General features: G+C 33.0%; 1 protein-coding gene across 1 annotated transcript in view; it reads left to right on the top strand.

Annotated features, from left to right (window-relative positions):
• Positions 1–245: 245 nt before the first annotated feature.
• Positions 246–17,343, top strand: part of LOC124368279 (potassium voltage-gated channel subfamily H member 8) — a 234,054-nt gene continuing 216,956 nt past the window's right edge. The window contains exons 1-4 of the mRNA XM_046825553.1: positions 246–276; positions 367–384; positions 475–540; positions 583–816. Coding sequence (XP_046681509.1) covers positions 246–276; positions 367–384; positions 475–540; positions 583–816 — 349 coding nt within the window. The remainder of the gene's footprint in view (positions 277–366; positions 385–474; positions 541–582; positions 817–17,343) is intronic.

The raw sequence follows: 17,343 nt of genomic DNA, 5'->3' as shown, positions 1-17,343 counted from the left end.
TTTAGCTCAGTACTGACTAAACTTGATGTGTTACAGATAGTAATTTCGTGCTGGGTAACGCCCAAGTGCCGTCGGTCTACCCGATCGTGTACTGCACAGTATTTATCCTTTAGCTCAGTACTGACTAAACTTGATGTGTTACAGATAGTAATTTCGTGCTGGGTAACGCCCAAGTGCCGTCGGTCTACCCGATCGTGTACTGCACAGTATTTATTTATCCTTTAGCTCAGTACTGACTAAACTTGATGTGTGTTACAGATAGTAATTTCGTACTGGGTAACGCCCAAGTGCCGTCGGTCTACCCGATCGTGTACTGCTCAGTATTTATCCTTTAGCTCAGTACTGACTAAACTTGATGTGTTACAGATAGTAATTTCGTGCTGGGTAACGCCCAAGTGCCGTCGGTCTACCCGATCGTGTACTGCACAGTATTTATCCTTTAGCTCAGTACTGACTAAACTTGATGTGTTACAGATAGTAATTTCGTGCTGGGTAACGCCCAAGTGCCGTCGGTCTACCCGATCGTGTACTGCACAGTATGTATCCTTTAGCTCAGTACTGACTAAACATGATGTGTTACAGATAGTAATTTCGTGCTGGGTAACGCCCAAGTGCCGTCGGTCTACCCGATCGTGTACTGCTCAGATGGATTCTGCGAGCTCACTGGATTCGCCAGGGCCCAGATCATGCAGAAGGGGTGCGCCTGCAAGTTCCTCCACGGGCCGGACACCATGGACGAACACAAGCTGCAGATCGACAAGGCGCTGGAGTGCAAGACGGAGCTCAAACTGGAAGTCATCTTCTACAAGAAGAATGGTGAGTGTTGAGTGTTACACCCTTGAACTTTCATAGCTTTTACAATCTCCTCAATCTTCACGTGGGGGATAGCAAAGTGTATGGAAGCACACGGATCCTCTAACAAGCATAATATTGGAATGTAAACTTTACACCTCTTGCAATAAGTTAAAATGATTCACATAACTGTAACAACGCAATTATGAAACATTTATATAGGATGCTATGTACTTATGATTGTAATGAAGATGAGATTATCACCATAATTTCTTTGCAAGACAAGGAGGAAGATGGCCGTTTTAAAACCCTAGTAGTGTAGTACGAGATGATCCTCCATCTTGAAGTCTGTTTGTGTAGAGTATCAATTATGGATGTAACTAAATCTGGTGTAAAAATTTGTATGGTTCAATTGAGCAAACAAAAAGCAATTATAGATTTCATCAGCTGTATTGTTTTAGTTAGACTTCCATTACAATAATCCTCGTAACACACTTTCCTTTTTGCATAACATATTTCATTCCAAAACAGGACACTATTTTCTCAGATCATAATCCACAGAACTCAAAACTACCGTAACCCAAAAATTTATAAGGGCTGACCATTAGCGAAGCCTATCACTTGAGGGCCTGGAAAATTTTCAGTTATCTTTCTGTTTGCTACCTGTCAGTCCAAACTATACGAGATCAAACTGACCTATACACTTTAAACTTTGTAAAAAGCTTCATTTCTATAAAAGAAACATCGAGTTCGATAAAGGTGCATGTCGTTCCATGACTGAACATTAGTAAGCATTTTTACATTGGTCTTACGAGTAACCATGATTGAAACGAAAAAATCATTGAATAATCAGGTTTTTGAACATACCTGAATAGTATCATGACATACTAATAAGTGATATTGGGTGGATTATTTGGTAAGACCTTTATTATATTATATTGGATCCTTCCACACCTCGTTGTATTAGTTTATAGGTATGCAGGCAAGATAGAGTTCTAAGATGATACTCGTATATGTCCCTCCATATAATTTAGCTGAGCTGTTAATATCTCAGAAATGAATTAATTTATTTATAACCTTTTATATTACAAATCTTTTATATTTAGGTCAGCTGTCACAAGAGTTCTGGAAAAATTCATCTCCTATTTGTCTATTTGTTTTTCTATCTATCAGCCTTTTTGCATGTTTTCCTCTAAATATCTCAAGAACCAATTGAACTGGACTTAGAATTTTGCATTTAACGTCTTGTTTGATGCAAAAAATGTACCTCTATGGAATTTCACCTTTAGGCAGCCTAGCTATCCACAAGAAAAACTTTTATCTTAAGAAAAATTTTATCTGTTGACTAAATGTTGCATGAAATTTCATTTCTACATTGCCTAGAATAGATTTGATCAAGGTGCATGCCTAATTGGGTTCGACTGAGCGTTATTGAAGTCTATCGCTTAGTAGGCTGGCAGATGGTCTACTATGTATGTCTGGGGCTAGATGACTTCTTTAACTGGTCTCGACCAATAAAATGTTTCAAGACGGGAGCTATTAGCATTTATGGAAAATTTTTATCTCGGTTATTTAACAACATAATCGAAAATTAGTTTATTATGAGGGATTTGAAATAATTGAATGCAACTTTTATAATATATAGGTAGGTATATATAGCTAGGTTTTTTTATATAGTAGTTTCGAAATGGTAGCCATTAAAATCATTCACGATTGCAGTTTCTTTTACATTTATTTTTATATCTTGAAAGGTGTATGGATCGAACGGCCGTACAAAATGTCGAGAGCTGTACATTGGCAAAGCGGCAATTGTTGTAAACAAGAAGTTTTTTAATTTCAAACCAGTTACAAATACATTTACTACAGTGATAGTACTCACACATGGCTTGGATGAGTTCTCTATTCAGTGACGACCAATTGAACGTTTCATTATGGCGGCCATTCGCCTTTTTACAAAATTTTATATCGGGTATTTCTCTACACACCCGAAAATGGCATGATTTGTGGGAACTTTAAGTAATTTCTTGAGGTATCAAGATGGCAAGAGGTTCAAAATTTGGGACAGGAATAGTTGCGTATCATTGTTTACATAGTAAGGGCAAAACAAAAAATAATTTACAATGCTCAAATTATTTTCTAAAATTTTTGTGCTCACATTGTTTTTGAGGTATTGCATTTTTCGTGAAACAGCTGTATAAACTTTATAACACAGAATCATTAAAAGTGAATATGTTTGAAATTCTGTTTTCTGATTGACTGTAACTAAACTAAATCCACGTTTTAGAAGCAAATTTACATGCTTATAACAATTGTTTTTGTCTTGCAAATTTTGAAGATAATTGAGTTTTAAATATTTGAAAGTGCTAGAGTCTTATAATAAGTTAATATTTAAAGTGATGATACCATTAGTGCTATATAAATTAATGTTCTAATCTAATAAGGGATATCCATTTTGATATATCCGTATGACAGCGTTTCTGCCGACTAAGCAGGAATTACGCGTAGTTAAAAAAGATTCCTATTGTAGAAATGAAATACCAATAATCCATGTAGATCAAGAAAGACCTCATAATAGTGACCCAGAAAGCAATTCAAAAATAGAATAACCTAAAATATGTTCAGATGGGAGCATTGATTGTAGATTCCAGGGAATATGTAGACTTATCTTTTAGAGTTATATTTTATCTCTAGAGTCTAGATGATCAGCTGGAAAATAAAGAAATTACGCGTAATTTTTATAAATAGTTTATAAATCGTCAAAGTTGTGAGACTAAATAGAGATATAGTTTTTTTCCGTGGTCAAATTTTCTCGTTCATCATCTTACCTTTTTCCCTTTTACTGTTTTTCTTTTCCCTTTATTTATGTGTAATTTTTTACATTTTAAATTGTTCATTATTTTATGACTAATCAATTTAACTCATTCTTAATTTCACTTATGAATAAGTAGCCTACTTGTTTGTTTTGGTGTTTATTAAGAAGGAAATTACTAAATATAAAATAACTATTTACCTGTACTTTGAAAATTTCAGGATCAGAGCTCTTTTTAAGAACATTTAAATTAGAATAATAACAATGTATTGTCTCACTTTTAAAGTACCAAATGTGAATGATACACTAGAAAGTGTCCTTTAATAAACTCGTTATATATAAAATAAATATTTAAGTAATTAAATTACATTTATTATTGAAATGCTTAAGGCCATAGCCTAAACATTCTTTTTTATTTACTTTTCAACTGCTTACTATCTTTTGAATATTATTCCTTAGTTATTCAAGATTTTACTTTATTATTCAAGTAATTTTGACCCACAAAGTTATTAATAGAATATTATTTGTCAATATTTTTAAATGTAAAATCACCAACATTTATTTTTGTCATCCTAGACAAGAGGCAGAATTGAAAGACAGAACGGTAGCTTGTGAGAACTTGCCTTCACAGGCTGGTTCATTTAATCAACAGATTGCCAGATTCCATCAAAAGTGCCACAACGCCCGAAGCGTTGAAGATTAGCCTCAAACGCTTTTTAGCGCCAAAAGCATTTTGTAATGTCAGTGAATTTATAACACACAACTGGGAGACCGACCATTTACAAGACTGACCCCCAACTTTGGAAGTGGGTAACATTGACGTATGAATGCAAACACTCTATGTCTGAAAGTTTCTTGTGGTAAAATTACGAAATTATTTTAATTTAAATTCCTAGACATTTACTATAAATAACAACATGTTTTCCCAATAAACTATTTGATTTTGACGGACATTGACAATCATTACAGTTTACAAAATGTGTTATTTACGTTAAAACAAGTGATTGTATTAAATGTCCACATGAAACATTACGTTTTACTGCGGAATGGTACAAATAACTATATGTGCGAGAGAAGACATAACTCTTGTAAGGTTTAGAGGACGCTGTAGCGACATTTAGACGTTAACCTTATTACACTTGAGATACTGTGGTTCACTGCCATGTATTTGTGTAACAACCATAAACGTGGAATGTTTTTATGATAAACATTTCATTTAGTCTTTTCTCAAAACTGACTGCAAATTTTTATATCAAAAATATCTAAAAATAACATGAACAACTACAATAAATTATAATGTAAATTATTAAATTGATCGATGAAATTTACTGGTCATTTTATTTACTACACTTATTTAGTGTTCTGGGTTTGTATACAAAGTTTACACGCAAATATAGATAATTTCTTTTTTTCATTACACCCAAAACGTTGACATTAAGAACCCAACATAACGGGAATGTGCCGTACTGGCCAATCCAACTATCTCTTTCATTAACAGTAAATAGCTATAAGCACCCATCTTTAAATCAATTTAGAATAACGTGTAATCACGCTAAGGGCCAATCCAACTATATCTTTCATTAACAGTAAATAGCTATAAATACCCATTTTTAAATCAATTTAGAATTACGAGTATTCACTCTAAGGGCCAACCCAATTACTCTGATACAGTGCATTTCGGATAATAGTAATTATGTATAAAGACCAATCCGAATAACACTTTAGAATAACTAGAATTTTTATTAAGGGTCAATCCAAATACTCTCATACGATAACTCGGGCTACAATAACTAGCTTTAAGGTTCATTCTGAATATATCTTTATAATGATGAGAATTTGCTCTAAGAGCCAGAACAACTACCTTCATATGAGCCCTTTCGGATAGCAGTATGATCTATAAAGACCAATCCGAATAACATTTTTGAATAACGTTAATTTTCTCTGAGAGTCAGCTCAACTACCCTGATACGAACCCTTTCTAAAAGCAGTAATTATCTATAAATATGAATCCGAATAAAACTAGAATAACGGGAATTTGCTCTAAATGCCAACCCAACCATCCTGATACGATTCATTTCGGATAACAATCTATAAAGGTCAATCAGAATACCAGTTTAGGATAAAGGTAATTTGCTTTAAGGGCCAACCCAACTACCCTGATACAGACCCTTTCGAATAACAGTAATTATCCATAAAGACCAATCCGAATAACAATTTAAAATAAAGGTAATTTGCTTTAAGGGTAAACCCATCTATCCTGATACAAACACTTTCGAATAACAGTAATTATCCATAAAGACCAATCAGAATAACAATTTAAAATAAAGGTAATTTGCTTTAAGGGTAAACCCATCTACCCTGATACAAACACTTTTGAATAACAGTAATTATTTATGAAGACCAATCTGAATAACAATTTAAAATAAAGGTACGCCTAATTTGCTTTCAGGGTCTCCCCACTACCCTGATACAGACCCTTTCGAATAACAATAATTATCCATAAAGACCAATCCGAATAACAATTTAAAATAAAGGTAATTTGCTTTAAGGTTAAACCCATCTACCCTGATACAAACACTTTTGAATAACAGTAATTATTTATGAAGACCAATCTGAATAACAATTTAAAATAAAGGTAGGCCTAATTTGCTTTCAGGGTCAACCCAACTACCCTGATACAGACCCTTTCGAATAACAGTAATTATCCATAAAGACCAATCCGAATAACAATTTAAAATAAAGTTAATTTGCTTTAAGGTTAAAACCCATCTACCCTGATACAAACACTTTTGAATAACAGTAATTATTTATGAAGACCAATCTGAATAACAATTTAAAATAAAGGTAATTTGCTTTCAGGGTCAAACCCAACTACCCTGATACAGACCCTTTCGAATAACAGTAATTATCCATAAAGACCAATCCGAATAACAATTTAAAATAAAGGTAATTTGCTTTAAGGTTAAACCCATCTACCCTGATACAAACACTTTTGAATAACAGTAATTATTTATGAAGACCAATCTGAATAACAATTTAAAATAAAGGCCTAATTTGCTTTAAGGGTAAACCCATCTACCCTGATACAAACACTTTTGAATAACAGTAATTATTTATGAAAGACCAATCTGAATAACAATTTAAAATAAAGGTAGGCCTAATTTGCTTTCAGGGTCTCCCCAACTACCCTGATACAGACCCTTTCGAATAACAATAATTATCCATAAAGACCAATCCGAATAACAATTTAAAATAAAGGTAATTTGCTTTAAGGTTAAACCCATCTACCCTGATACAAACACTTTTGAATAACAGTAATTATTTATGAAGACCAATCTGAATAACAATTTAAAATAAAGGTAGGCCTAATTTGCTTTCAGGGTCAACCCAACTACCCTGATACAGACCCTTTCGAATAACAGTAATTATCCATAAAGACCAATCCGAATAAAAATTTAAAATAAAGGTAATTTGCTTTAAGGTTAAACCCATCTACCCTGATACAAACACTTTTGAATAACAGTAATTATTTATGAAGACCAATCTGAATAACAATTTAAAATAAAGGTAGGCCTAATTTGCTTTCAGGGTCAACCCAACTACCCTGATACAGACCCTTTCGAATAACAATAATTATCCATAAAGACCAATCCGAATAAAAATTTAAAATAAAGGTAATTTGCTTTAAGGGTAGACCCAACTACCCCTGATACAAACACTTTTGAATAACAGTAATTATTTATGAAGACCAATCTGAATAACAATTTAAAATAAAGGTAGGCCTAATTTGCTTTCAGGGTCAACCCAACTACCCTGATACAGACCCTTTCGAATAACAATAATTATCCATAAAGACCAATCCGAATAACAATTTAAAATAAAGGTAATTTGCTTTAAGGGTAGACCCAACTACCCTGATACAAACACTTTTGAATAACAGTAATTATTTATGAAGACCAATCCGAATAACAATTTAAAATAAAGGTAGGCCTAATTTGCTTTCAGGGCCAACCCAACTACCCTGATACAGACCCTTTCGAATAACAGTAATTATCCATAAAGACCAATCCGAATAACAATTTAAAATAAAGGTAATTTGCTTTAAGGGTCAACCCATCTACCCTGATACAAACACGAATAACAGTAATTATCCATAAAGACCAATCCGAATAACAATTTAAAATAAAGGTAATTTGCTTTAAGGGTCAACCCATCTATCCTGATACAAACACTTTCGAATAACAGTAATTATTTATAAAGACCATTTCGAATAATACATAAAATTACGGGACTTTGCTCTATAGGCCAATCTAACTATTCTCATGGGATCTATTTGGATAAAAGTAATTAGCTATAAGGACTAACCAAAATAACACTTTAAAATGACGGAAATTATATCTAAAGGCCAACCCAACTAGACTCATACGATCTCTTTGGGATAACCGTAATTAGTTATAAGGACTAACAAAAATAACTCTTTAAAATTAAGGGAATTTGCTCTAAAGGCCAATGCGAAAAACTCATTAGATGAACGAGAATTTCTATAAGGAGCTATCTGACTATCTCTTGCGGGTAAAGGGAGTTAGTTATAAGAACAATCCATATAACAGTATCAAACACAAGAATTTACTATAAGGACCAATTCGAGTACCTCTTTCATATTACAGAAACGACCTCGAAGTCAATAAATACAAAGTAGATAGTAGCATAGTTTAACTCGTGTACTGTTTGCATTGCGGATTTAATTAGTGAATTTATACGAGTATTTCAAATATAAAACAGTATCAGATCATGGTTATTTAAAATATTGAATAGAGTTATGACTCGTTTTTATGAAAGAATAAATACGCATTTGACCCAACAATGCTCCCTTGAGGGTGTTGTTATGCTGTCTACTTTATCCCTCCCTCAAGGTAAGGTTTAACTGCGTGACGTCATCAGCATTCCGCTTTTATTTCACCTCCGAGACGCATGGCTCTTATTTATTCTAACTTATCATAACGTTTTATGTCGCATCATACTTGCAAATAATTTTAAATAACATTAATGCATACATTCACCTCGTATATTTTGTTTACGATTTAAATCCATCTAGCCCATTAAAACCTCGATTTAAAACCGTGTGCAAAAGATTAAAAACTGCAATGAAATTCTGTAAAATCCCATTAGTCAAATAAATATCACTGGTAAATCCAGCATAGTAGATAATAAGTTCGTAACCCAGCTGAGATTCGAATCTGAATCTCTCATTTCCAATTTGGTTCAAGTTTTGGCGCACACTATTAAATACAATTTTGCGTGGTTTATAGTTACAACAATCCAATAAAAAATTAATGGATGATAATAAGTAAATTACAAACCGTCTATAATTATTTCAAAAGCAGTCCAGAACGCGTATGTTAAAACTAGTGCATGCTTTTAGACTTAATATTTTAATAGAAAATAGCTATTTAATCCATTGTTTGGTTATTTATTGTGAAACCGCTTATTATATTGACTACTTACATTTAAATATGCAGTAAATTATTCTACAACAACACAACTATTTGTTGACATTACCATCAGCAATAAGTAAATATTGGGAGATTTATTTTGCAAAGAAACACGTAATTTTAAATGATAAACTGATTACAGATATTGGCCACCGTTATTAGGTGTTAATACAAACAACAACACTGTGTTTCGTCGATTGTAATTTACCAATTTCTTCAGGCTTTACAGAAATGTTGAGGTATTAGGTTAAGCAACCAAACTTGAAAACTAGTCAATTTATGGCAATGACGTCACTAAATCCAAACTTTAACAATCAAAACAAATTACGTCAATACAATTAAACCTATAATCAGAGTGATCAGAAGAAATGTAAACCGTGTCACTGATCAACTAATACATGCTTCCCACACCACAAAATTTGAGGAACTGGGGGAAAATCAATTCCAGAACATCTTGTAGTATTACGGCACGTCAGTTGGAGTAAAATAGCAGGCTAAAGATGGTAATATTTTGAAAGAGAGTAACTGACTCCTTTATCCTTCCGCTTTTTTTATTGATCTTAGATTCATAGATAGTGTTCGGATTTTATAATCTGAAATTTATAAAATTTGATTAGGTGTCCTCATTAGGTTTTTTTTCTATTTTTAGTAGACAAAATGGCCTCACTTCACCCGAATTCAATAATATTCCATTGCCGTCGAGCTTCTTCTATGGTCGATAAAAATTTTATTTTAAGGAATATACAACAGTCTTTGAGCTAATACATGATTATCGTGTCACTGTGATCATTATAATGCACTAAAAAAGATTTTTTGCGATGAACCTCAAAGTAAAGTCAATAACATAGTTATATTATTATGTTCTTTACAGCCAACAGAAACACCTCTTATTAATTACTGTAAACGAAAAACTTCAAGCGACTATATTTACAGTATATCTAGGAAGGAATGAGTCATCTTCTACCTAGGCTCTATAGAACCGAACTATTATTAGATAAATTCTGTATATACCATTACCATCTCCGAACAAAAAAGTGTTAAATGGCAATCTTTGTTTGCTCTTTTAGGACAAGACGCTGTAAATCACCTCATTGCAAATTGGTCCTACGAGGGCCTTTTTTGCTTGCGGAGTGACAGGATAGAAAGGATAGGTAAGGATGGGTGTGGGTGCCGCCTTCTTTCAACAATCCCATTAATAACGATAGCGGACACTAAATCATCATGGCACCTGAGAAGAAGAAGACGCTAGCCTCTTTCAGACAAAGATGGCAGCGGAATGTACTTAGTTAGGCCTACTCACGTTTAGGCTATAAACACTCTTTAACACTAAGGGAGCTTCACCCAGTCCAACAGTTTTACTGTAGAGTTGATTAGACCTTTTATCTCCAAATCTGGACATTTAGGCTTAGTTATGTGCTGGTCCTAACCATCCATAGGGTTTCCACATGTAAGTGACAAATCGGTGTTTGCTGAAGCCAGAGTACGTTCAGCTGAAGATATAAACTAGCCAGTCGTGAACCTCCTGGGTTACAGTTCCAAGCCTTCAATCTAAACAGTTCCAAACTTTTCTGGATATCTACATATTGAAAACAACTAAGTATTGTATGCCCAAATTTTCTGATAAGAGGTTGAGACATGCATTCGTATGGGTGCAGAGCGATGAGTTCTCGTTACATATTAGCCTAACATCACATATACTACATTATATGCATCATGACAGGAATTCTCTGAGCAACCTTATGATGCTTATTGAGTTCAATAGGTGCAACGAAACGTTAGACCTGTGCTGGTTGATGGAATTCTTTCACCTTTTCCACGTCTGGACTCGGGTCAGTAATGCGGCTCAGCACCTAACTTTCACTATTTATATTCTTCCTCTGATTTGTTTCCATTAATTCTACTGACAATGTAAAAGAAGTACCAGTGGATTCTTAGGATCATACCGCTGTATAAAGCAAGGTAATGAATGACTCCTTTTTGCAGGGCACATCAAGACACAAAAGGAGCACAATTGCCTTTCATAAATCCCAGGGCTTACCTCAGAAATCTGCTAATAACTCACCCTTAAATCATGATTACTTCATAAACTTCGAGGCCATGAGTATTTGAGGCATACAGTGACTTCGGATACTTCGATTATGTAGATTTTATAACATTTGTTCACCGACTAAAGGGACGTTATTGGTCGTCGAACTCTCACGTTGTCCATCTTCACCGTAGTTTGAAGATAATGCTGTGGTTTTTTTGACTAGATGTATTAAATCTATAGTTAATATACAGTAGTTTAAGTACATGTATTATATCTATATATTTAGTGTACAGTAGATTAACTACAGGTATAGCTCAACCGTCATTGTAAAGTAGTTTAACTACAAGTATTATAGCTAGACTGTTATTTTACATTAAGTTAATTACACGTATTATAGCTAAACCGTGATTGTACAGTATTTTAATTAATGTACTGTATTATAACTAGACAGTTAGTATGGAGCAGTTTAACCACGTGAATTATAGTTGACATTTATTGACATTTATTGACATTTATTGACATTTATTGTACATTTGACATTGACATTTATTGTACATATTAATTCAATCCAGAGGTTACAGGTTTGATACCCGGGGAGGTCAAAAAGTTTTGCAAAAGTGTACAAAAGTATTTGGACTGTTTTCTCATTTATTACTCGTTAAAGTAAAGTGAAGTAAAGACGTCTTATTTTACCAGGCGAAGTTAGGGCTAAGAAGCCCTCTCTAACACTTAACCTCAAATAAACAAAATCCAACCCCCAAACCTCATTATTCTCCCAAATCAACAAAAATTAAAAACATGGATCAATAAATGAAATATGTTCAAACTACATAACATGTTATTGCGGGAAAAAACGCGAGCTTGTAAAATATATGTACTAATACACTGTAGTTAATAGTTTGATAAGGTATTAGGTGATAAGGTATCACGTGAGATAAACCCTTGTGTCACTAATCAATATTTTATTGTTATTAATAATTTTAAAGTTAATTAATTGTTTGGTGAATTTACCGTGATACCTGGCTTAGAGTTCCACTATCCACAAGCATTAGTATAGAAGAATTTCTTAAACATTATGGGTCAATATATGGCCAGAAAAACAGTTCTAACTTTATACAGTTTAAGCTTTTAAACTATTTTTTAACTATAAGCAAGAACTTTTACAATTAAAAATTAGTTCAATATAGATTTATACATAAGAAAATAAGATATATAGACATGATTCCAGGATTCGCAAAGTTTTGTTTGGTCTGTTTTACAAAAACTCTATATAGTATACTACTATGTTTTTAAATAAATAATGTAGGAATAAAATCTTCAAAAATATTTTACAGATTAGTCAAATTTGTTTTCGATTGAAGATCATAATTTTATACAACCCATTCTAAATACTATAAATGTAGTTATTTTAAGGTACAAGTAGGAAAAACATACAAAAATACAGTGGCACGTGATAAAAACTAACAGAGAGTTGTAGTGTACCTGCCTCGTGTATTTGGTTTAGCGTAATCCTCTTGTTTTACGGCTGTGAAAGACAAAACAAAATATTCCCGCGCATAAAATGTGTTGCACATTTTCCTTCTGTTTGCGACTGTTTGCAGAATAAATAAATTCGCATTGAACAATTAAATCAAACGTAAAGTTTTAATATTATAATTTCTATTATTTATTAAACACATGACACTTGGATGCGTTTTAAACATATTCGAATTAATCGCAAACTTATTTCTGATTGTGGGAGCTAAAAACCTTTTGCGAACACGGTAGATGCTCATAATTCCTAAGTGAGCTAAGTTAAATTATACCTAGCTGAATCCATACTTAGTATGGAAATTTCAAAATAGTGCCTAAATGCAATCAAAATTTTCAAAAGCTTTTAAGTTACGCTTTTAACTAAACGATTTTCAGAAGCTTTTGTTAAAACTGTTAAAAATGTATTCTTACTAATTGTACATTATCTCTTTAAGATCTTAATACGAGATCGGTGAAAATTTCAAAAAGGAATTACTTCTAGCCTGCCAAACTTTACAGATTAAAATTCCGACTCTTTTACATCCAAACTATCGTCTTGAATTTTTTTTTCGATTCCTGGTAAGTTTTCATAGGAATCGTACTATAACGACTTGGATTGTTGATCTTAATATTCCAGAGTATTAATATATAAATCATCAACAATACATCCAAGACGATATAAAATATTTTTTGATTAGTAAAGATCCTAGTGAATATTAAGTACAATGTATTACTAAAATTGTTAACTATTAAATATTATCTGGTTTGTCTAAAATAAAAATCACAGTTCTAAATTAAAACAATGGATTTATTTTTTAACTGGCAAATTAATAAGTTCAACGTTTCAGAATTTTTATCACTCTATTTTCCACAAAGAATTGACAAACCTTTTAGTAAATTTAAAAATTCCTTTGGCAAGAAATAAAAATATTAATCAAATTATCAAACTAAAAATCAGAGCTCTCTTCTAAAATAAAATAATAAAGTTTTAAAATAAAATGAAATACCACTTGGAAATAATTAAAATAAAAATGTTCACTTCTAAGTTCACTCAAAATACAAAATAAAATTTCAACTTCTCTTTACACTATTTGAACCTTAACTTTCAAGTCTCTGCAATTCAGATTACAAATCTCTCTCTAGCAATTATAAAGTTCAATTAATTTTCAATTAATAATTCACAATAAAACAGTTCCAGTTAAATATTAATAAATTACTACTTTTTCAAATCTCAATTACAGTTATTAACAAAGTTCAATTTTAATTCACTTCTCTTGCAAGCATGAACCAAATGTAACTTGTATGATTCTATTATGCTCTATTGTTCTTCGAGAATAAGTTATTCAGATTGCTCTGTAGTTTCTATGAATTTAATTTTTTCCTATAAAAAAGACAACAAAATTAATTTAATATCAGATCAAGAAGACTTTTTCAATAAAACGTACAATAAATTTGGTGCTTACCTCAAAATCACTCGCGAAAAAAAAATTTAAGAAATACGGCGCACTGCAATTAACTTCACTCACGAAAATAACCAAAAGAAGGGCGAAAATTATGAGCGGGCGCTTAAATACTTCCCTTTCCAATCACCTTTGCAGGACATCCGTGGAGCTCTCTCATTGGTCCAGCTGTATCAAACCAGGAGAACAATACTCACAATAAGACAAGTTCTAATCAATTCAAGGCAGTCAACCTGCCTTCCTAACAATTTAAAACTACCAGTGCTAACTTGCCAAAGGATTACATGTTCTATTTTACCCTGACATTTCACAATCTAATCTAAAATTAAGTCCCAATATTTCGATCCCAAAATTTTTATTTAATTTAAGTTTTAATTAAAAAAAAATAAATCAATGTAGCTTTAACAACGCTACACGTACAAAATCTTGAGCAGTATAGTCAACATGATCATTGCTTATCATAATCTCAGATTCCAACCAAAACTGGCACACTTATATTTAAATACATCTTGAACAGGCCTGTAACCTGTATCCATTCATTAAAGTTCTTAAATCTGTATAAATATAGAACATTCGATTCAGTTTACTTAGAATAATTGGGTTTTAAACTAATGCAAAATATTTTTAAGGAGCCGAATTAAAAAAAAACACACACACAAAGTAAAATTCATGGAAAATAGGAAATATTTTCATTTAATACCACTAGTGAGTAATAACACATACTCCAATATTTAATTAAATTTTGCGAGGCCTTTCAGAATCGAGGATTCCATCGCCACGCAATGAAAGTTAAGGCTACAGATCAGCTAGTTTTGTATATATCGTTGTGACAGTCAGACAAATAAAAGTTTTCCATCCCCTCCAGTGATAGGCTTCGCTAACGTTCTTTCAATAAAACTACGGTTATTATTGTTGTTAATATTGCCAACAGCAATAAGGCTTTAGTCCAGATAATTTTTATAAGTAATAAAACTTAGAATGTTTGTTATGCAGAGAGTCATTTCTGCTGTTACTACTTTGATATTCTTTACGCGAGTACAATCGCGTCTTTGATGTAACATAATTACTATAAATATGGCCGAATCAAATTTAAGGATGAATTCGATAAGTGTCAAAGCTGAAGCCATTCGGCGATTTTTGTGGGTGTCATTTAACATCTTTGGCTGTCGACACCACTCTTATATAACACAATCACTCATAACGTTTTCTCCGTGAATAACGGTACATTCTCTTATGGATTTCTTTTGCACTATTCCCTTTTGCTTGAAGGAAGCGAACAAAATTCCTTAGTTCACATTTGGTAGGAGATTCAATACGGGCGGGCATGTTTATGTGAATGTACCTTAGCGTAAGCTACTTGAACTCGGCAGTGACAATGTTGTACCGGGGAAGATGCGCGACCGACAACTGCGCACATCGCGGACCTGCTACGTGTCTGGCCGTCATGGCATGAGATCAGAGATAGAAAAACAGCCCTTTTAATATATTAATAAACGATTAAGTTTTTCATTGCAACCTACACACAATAAGGTTCTAAAATCTATAGTTTAAACAGTAATATAGCCATTGTTGGCTTCGATTAGAGAACCAACTACTGCAAAAGTCTGTTCACGGCAGATAACAAATTAATAAACCGCAATGGCCGGTAGAAGTGCAGCGCAATAATGAATGTGCAAGTAAACAAGTATTTTATAATTAATTTCCTACAGCTAATTTTATAGTTAAAGGTAAACGAAATTCTTTATTTTAATTGGGTACAAACTTCAACCCGCACACATTTTTGGCGAACTCATTCCAACAAAAGGCCGGAAAATAGTAGAAAATACAAAAATGTGTGAATAAGTTTAAAAATGGCGCAATATATTTTGTGGTAGATTCATCATTAAATATTTCACTCAAAAGGTAATCAAACAATGACTGAGAAGATAACAAGGAATAGCTGATTAATAGATTTTGTCAAGTCCCCAGTCACAAGATAAAAGAATAGTTACAAATTACTCCTGTCGCAACATCCTAAATTCTTAATCATCTTACGATTTTAAAATAGAAATAGAAAACGTTAATCATTGCTACACAGGAGAGAACATAAATAATTACGCATATTTCGTATTTCCTGTTATAAACTTTTTGTATGTTGTTATCATTTTATCATTAATGATTTATGAGTTTTCCCTATTTCCAGTTCTAATCGTTTTTTTTATCGTAAGAGCTCATTTATTATGTATAAGATTACCACTATGTGCAGTATTCGACAAATGAATATTAAGTATCCATGACTGTACTAATCGATATAAAAACCGGGTTCTCTTATCGTACTCTACCCAAAATGGTAAACATCGGTCCATTAGGAGTCGTTCTCCGGTCAAGGATGTTGTCCTCAGTGAGGTTGACTTGAAGCTGATGTGCGTTTAAATTTCTATATTCTTCTTATAAAAGACTAATTTGTTTTAAAATGTTCCACCCAAGAAATCGTAGGCTACAACTCAAGAAATTTACACCAATACAAGTCTAAATAATGGGTGATTCAAAAAGAGCGCCGGTTTTGAAAGACCGGTAAATTTTATTTTATCGGTTGACCACAATGTTTTACCTTGATTCTATTTCTGATTACATACCGATTGTTGACGCAGCTGATATTTCTCTCATTAGTGCATTCTGTGTCTAACCATAGAGAAGTTTACTTGTGCGCAACGAGTGTTAATAGTGAAAACGATTTTATCAGAGTGGAGAGAGTTATGTGGCTACTGTTAGGCGACTTCGCGGTACTCTAGGACGTAATGAAGCACTGAATGAATCAACAGTTCGCAGACTCATGAAAAAGTTTCAAGAAACGGGTTTAACAGTCGACCTCAAAAGTTCTGGACGTCGTCGTTGTGCCCGAACTGAACAGAACATTGAGGTAGTTCGTGTCAGTGTGGCTGTTAAACCCAGCGAAATCAATACGTCGCCGTTCTCAACAATTGGGTTTAAGATGTTCTTCTGTACGTAGAATTCTTCGGTACGATCTCAAATATCACCCCTATAAAATTCAGCTGACGCAACAATTGAAAGTGGCAGATCACCAGAAGAGACGACAGTTTGTTGATTGGGTATTGAGAAATTCGCAGGAGGAAGAAAACTTCGCAATGAATATTATCTTCAGTGATGAAGCGCACTTCCAATTGAATGGATTTGTTAATAAACAGAACTGCCGTATCTGGGGTTCAGAAAACTCTCGCATGATTAACGAAAGGGAAATGTATCCACAAC

The sequence above is a fragment of the Homalodisca vitripennis genome, chromosome 8 (genome assembly GCF_021130785.1).
Source record: "Homalodisca vitripennis isolate AUS2020 chromosome 8, UT_GWSS_2.1, whole genome shotgun sequence".
Taxonomy (NCBI): domain Eukaryota; kingdom Metazoa; phylum Arthropoda; class Insecta; order Hemiptera; family Cicadellidae; genus Homalodisca; species Homalodisca vitripennis.
This window is presented reverse-complemented; position numbering and strand designations above follow the sequence as displayed.